The sequence below is a fragment of the Neltuma alba genome, unplaced genomic scaffold, assembly GCF_004799145.2.
Source record: "Neltuma alba isolate B1F8T4 unplaced genomic scaffold, ASM479914v2 tig00012805_pilon, whole genome shotgun sequence".
Lineage (NCBI taxonomy): Eukaryota > Viridiplantae > Streptophyta > Magnoliopsida > Fabales > Fabaceae > Neltuma > Neltuma alba.
The window spans coordinates 23572-27837 of NW_021637202.1; the positions used below are offsets into that span (position 1 = coordinate 23572).

Below are 4266 nucleotides of genomic sequence, written 5' to 3' on the forward strand. Positions count from 1 at the left end.
AAAAAGAATTTGTCTCAACTAACATGAAATGTGATTATACAAACAATTACATGAGCAAATCCTTCTAATGTGGCATGTTGCCTTTCTCCCTCGTACTACTCTTCCAAGTCACTTCTCTCGGTATATATGGGACTAAATTGTCAATAATCTTGTGACCACATAAAAAAAATTTTATAAGTAAAATGTTGTGAGTTTGATCCCCTTATAGCTTCAAATTGTTGATTGTCAACGCTTATCCTTTTAAATTAAAAAAGAGAGAGAGAAATTCTCATCGGGTCTTAAAGAAAGGATTTTATTACTTAAAAGTTCAGCAACAACTGAAGAGTATGTAATGAAAAATTTCAAAGAGCATGCAATGATAAATTTCAGTATAAAAATAACAATATGTTTATATTAATCACTTTATTATTGGGATTCTTGGCAAATTAAACCCTTCACAGTAGTTATCTGAAGAAAAAAAAAAAAAAAGCGACCAAATATTCAATAATAATTAAAACGGTGACCCCATGGGCCTCAGGGCCTCCAATAATGCAGGCCTGCAGGGCCTCATGTCCCATCACGTTGTCCTGCCACTCATAACCAAGCCGAAGACCACAAACGTCGACAGCTTCCGCTCTCGTTGGCTCTCACAGTTACTTTTCATTTTCAATCACTCAATGTGTTCTAATGATCCAAAATCCCCAGATGCCATGATCTCTTATTTTTCATGGCAATGGTTAGTCATTCATTTCCTGTATTATCAAATACCAATCCCTTGATTTTGTTCCTTTCCGTTTGTCTCATTTTCCATGTCTTCTAATTAATGGATTTGGGCGGTGTACTGAAGCTTATCCACGCCAATATGTACATGTATATTCTTATTTATCCTGTTTGGATTAAGCTTCGTCAAATCATAATATAAATACCAAATATAAAATCTATAATAAGCATGTTAGGTACAAATTCTAAGTGTTGGATTTTGGGCGTGGTCCACCGTTGATGGATTGAACTATTCCTGATCAAAAAAATCTTAATCAATTAGGAAAAAATAAAGCACTATTAATTCTTAAGAGAAAATTAAGGGACAAGGAACGACTGCCTAGGAAGTCAATAGGCATGAAGGCCTTGATTGTGAATTGAGGAGAAATTAGCCTGGCATTAAATTTTTATTGTGAATTAAAAGGCAATCAAAAAATTATCTTGTGGAGTACTAAACAGGGGAGATTACATGTTCCTAAATTGTAGTCACCCTAATCTTATAAATAGAAGGTACCTCTTCCTTTTCTTTTCGTCTTAGTTGTTGAGTTTCTAATTATTTCTCTCTCTCATATTATATTCTTTATTGTGTGGTGCTCAAGTTTATGTTCTAATAGTATAAACTTTGTGTGAGCAACCTGTGAAGTTTCAATGACTCGAATCTAAACAAGGATCCGACCCGGTACGCATTTTTTAAGTTTATATTTATATTTCCAACAATAACGTTATGCATAAGGTGAATGTCACTTAGGCTCCAAAAGATTAGTTCAATGACAATTAGTTTTTAAGAAAAAACTTTATTGGAATATAAGTTGTTCATATCAATTTAGACATTTGTAAACATGAGAATATGCTACAATATTTTCATGTGTTTAAATTAACCTTCACAACGCATCTTTCAATAAGATTTTTTTTTTATAGCTATCATTAAATTAATACGGGTCAGAGAGTATTTTCGCCTTATAACTATTTCCTAGGAGTATCAAGTACTACCTCCGGCCCTAATTATAAGACCTACTTGATTTATTTGAGGAGATTAAGGAAGTAAGTTAAGTTAGTTATTTGTAATAAATAAGTGTTGTCATTCCTAAAATATCCTTACTAATTAAGTATATTGGCTAGAACTATCATTATTAGAAGGACTATCTTAGAAAAAAAATGCATAAATATGATAGACAGAATGGATTGGGGTCTTATAATTAAGACCAAACAAAAAGTCAAATAGAGTCTTATATTAAGAACCGCAGGTAGTATCTTAAACTTACAAATTTTGTAATGTCATTACATCATTTTTCAGGTTAAGGACTATGTTGCACCATTTGTGAATTGAGAATACCCTATGCGCAATATTTTAACCCAAATAATACTCTAGGATCCTAATGCTATCCTCTCTCTGCGTAATTTACAGAGAGCTGAGTTTGTCCTTCCCACTGTGTCTCGTGGCCCCTCCCTTCCTCAGTCTTCTAGCAGTTCACTTCATGCCTAAAATGGTCTCAGAGAGGGCACATTTCACGCCATGTTTCTCAATTTTAGGACCATTTTATGGTATTCGAACCACTTTATTAGGGGGTTTATTTTGTTTTTTCTTATCAAATATTTTGAGTAGATCGTCACATGACAATCTCTAACTAAAACTAGCCCTATAAAATTCATTGGGTCATGTGTCCAGCTTTTGGCCTCCCCAATAAAATTTAACTTCAAGCTTCTGTGTCCTTCTCCACGGCCTGCGGCCTATGAGATATTTTTAACTAGCCTGTTTTGGATTTTGCACCATTAAAGTTGATGAACCAGTTCGTTGACCTGGAATAATCCTTGAAAGAACTAGAAGAACAGTGACTGAACTTTTTTCTCAGCTCAGAAGAACGACTTCCTCTGACTGAGAACATTAAGAAGGTGGCGAAATGGGAAAACTTGGTCGGATTCTAGACACGTTTTGTCTCTCATCATCATCTAGCTCAAGTTCTTGCTTCTGTATGAATTCCATGGAGGCTAAGGATGAGAATGAGATGAAGCCCTTGGTTGCTACTGAAAGTAGTGATGGAGACCAAAAGCTCAGATTGAAGGATGTAGTTGCTGGGAAGCAGACATTGGGTTTTCAATTGAAACCAAAGGTGATGATGATCATTGATCATGATTTTTTTTTCCCCTTCTTATCTTCAATTTTCTGCAATGAAGTTTCTGTATATTTATTGCCTCACAAATCCCTCTCTTCTCTTTCTCTCTCCACTAATGCCTTGCCACGTTTGGCTTTACACTAAAGATGGATCTGTTTCTGTCTGATGAAATTACCCAGATAGTGATGTTGAAGGTTTCCATGCATTGTGATGGTTGTGCTAAGAAAGTTGAGAAGCATGTGTCCAAGTTAGAAGGTGAGTTCCAAACTATAATTAACTCATCATTGCAGTTTTACTCAATAGTTTAGAACTTTAAACTTTTGTTTTGAATTATTTCTCGCTTTCCTGGCGTTTCAAAGTCCTGCCACTTGCTATCTTAAGTTCTGTTCTTCTTGAACTTTCTGTGCCTTTTTTTAATCCTTTTAAAGTTTCAACTATACATTACACACGTTATAAAGTAAAGTTAACTTGAATTGAATTTTCAAATAAAGTGAGAATAAAAAAAGAAAAAGGTGAGACTTATTTCTATTTTTGCATGTCTATCACAAGTCTACCCTGCAGCTATAAACTCCCTTATACCGAGTGACCTCAGAGAACAATGAGCTTAGCTTGATGAAACTTGAAACAAATTGATTCCTAAAATAAACTCTCTGGGTGAAATGTTGAAAACAGAAGCAACCAGTAAATGAGGTTATGTGAGGAAAAGTCAATAATAGCCATGTTGTGAATTGTGATGACCTGAAAAGAAAGAGAGAGAGAGAGAGAGAGGGAGCAGTGTCGTATAGGAAAAAGTCAACACAATTATTGTTTATAGTCAGAATATAGTATGGTACAAGTTTGTTTTGTTGTGATATCTATTTGTGGCAGTAGTATTCTGTAACAGAGATGCTTTAATGTTCATGAACATGTCTGGAACAGGGGTGAGCTCATACAAGGTAGATCTGGAAAACAAAATGGTGGTTGTTGTTGGAGACATTCTTCCTTTGGAAGTGTTAGAGAGTGTGTCCAGGGTTAAAAATGCTGAGCTTTTGAGTTAATTCTTCATCCATGTCTCTGTCATGTTGTTTGAATTATTGAGTGCATATTAATCCTTTTGCCTACCCTACTTTCTTTATGCAATTCTCTTGCAGGATAGCAATATTATTTTATTAGGAGTTTTGAATCTTAGACTTGTTGCCAAATACTACCTCCGGTCCTAATTATAAAAGCCAGTTAGTTAATTTGAGGAGATTAAGGAAGTAAGTTGAGTTAGTTATTTGTCTTAAATAGGTGTTGTCTTTTCTAAAATATCCTTGCTAATCAAGTGTATTGACTGGAACTATTATTGTTAGAAAGGTTATTTTAAAAATATATATATATAAATATGAGATAAAGTGAATTGGGATCTTATATTTAGGACTAAAATAAAAATCAAATA

At 34.3% G+C, this 4266-nt stretch overlaps 1 protein-coding gene across 1 annotated transcript; it reads left to right on the forward strand.

The window, feature by feature from the left end:
- Positions 1-2417: 2417 nt before the first annotated feature.
- On the forward strand, positions 2418-4000 carry LOC114731127 (protein SODIUM POTASSIUM ROOT DEFECTIVE 2-like). Its single transcript, XM_028918246.1, has 3 exons — positions 2418-2846; positions 3029-3104; positions 3768-4000. The coding sequence occupies exons 1-3, from the start codon at positions 2637-2639 to the stop codon at positions 3884-3886; spliced, it is 405 nt and encodes a 134-aa protein (XP_028774079.1). The 5' UTR covers positions 2418-2636; the 3' UTR covers positions 3887-4000.
- Positions 4001-4266: the final 266 nt, after the last annotated feature.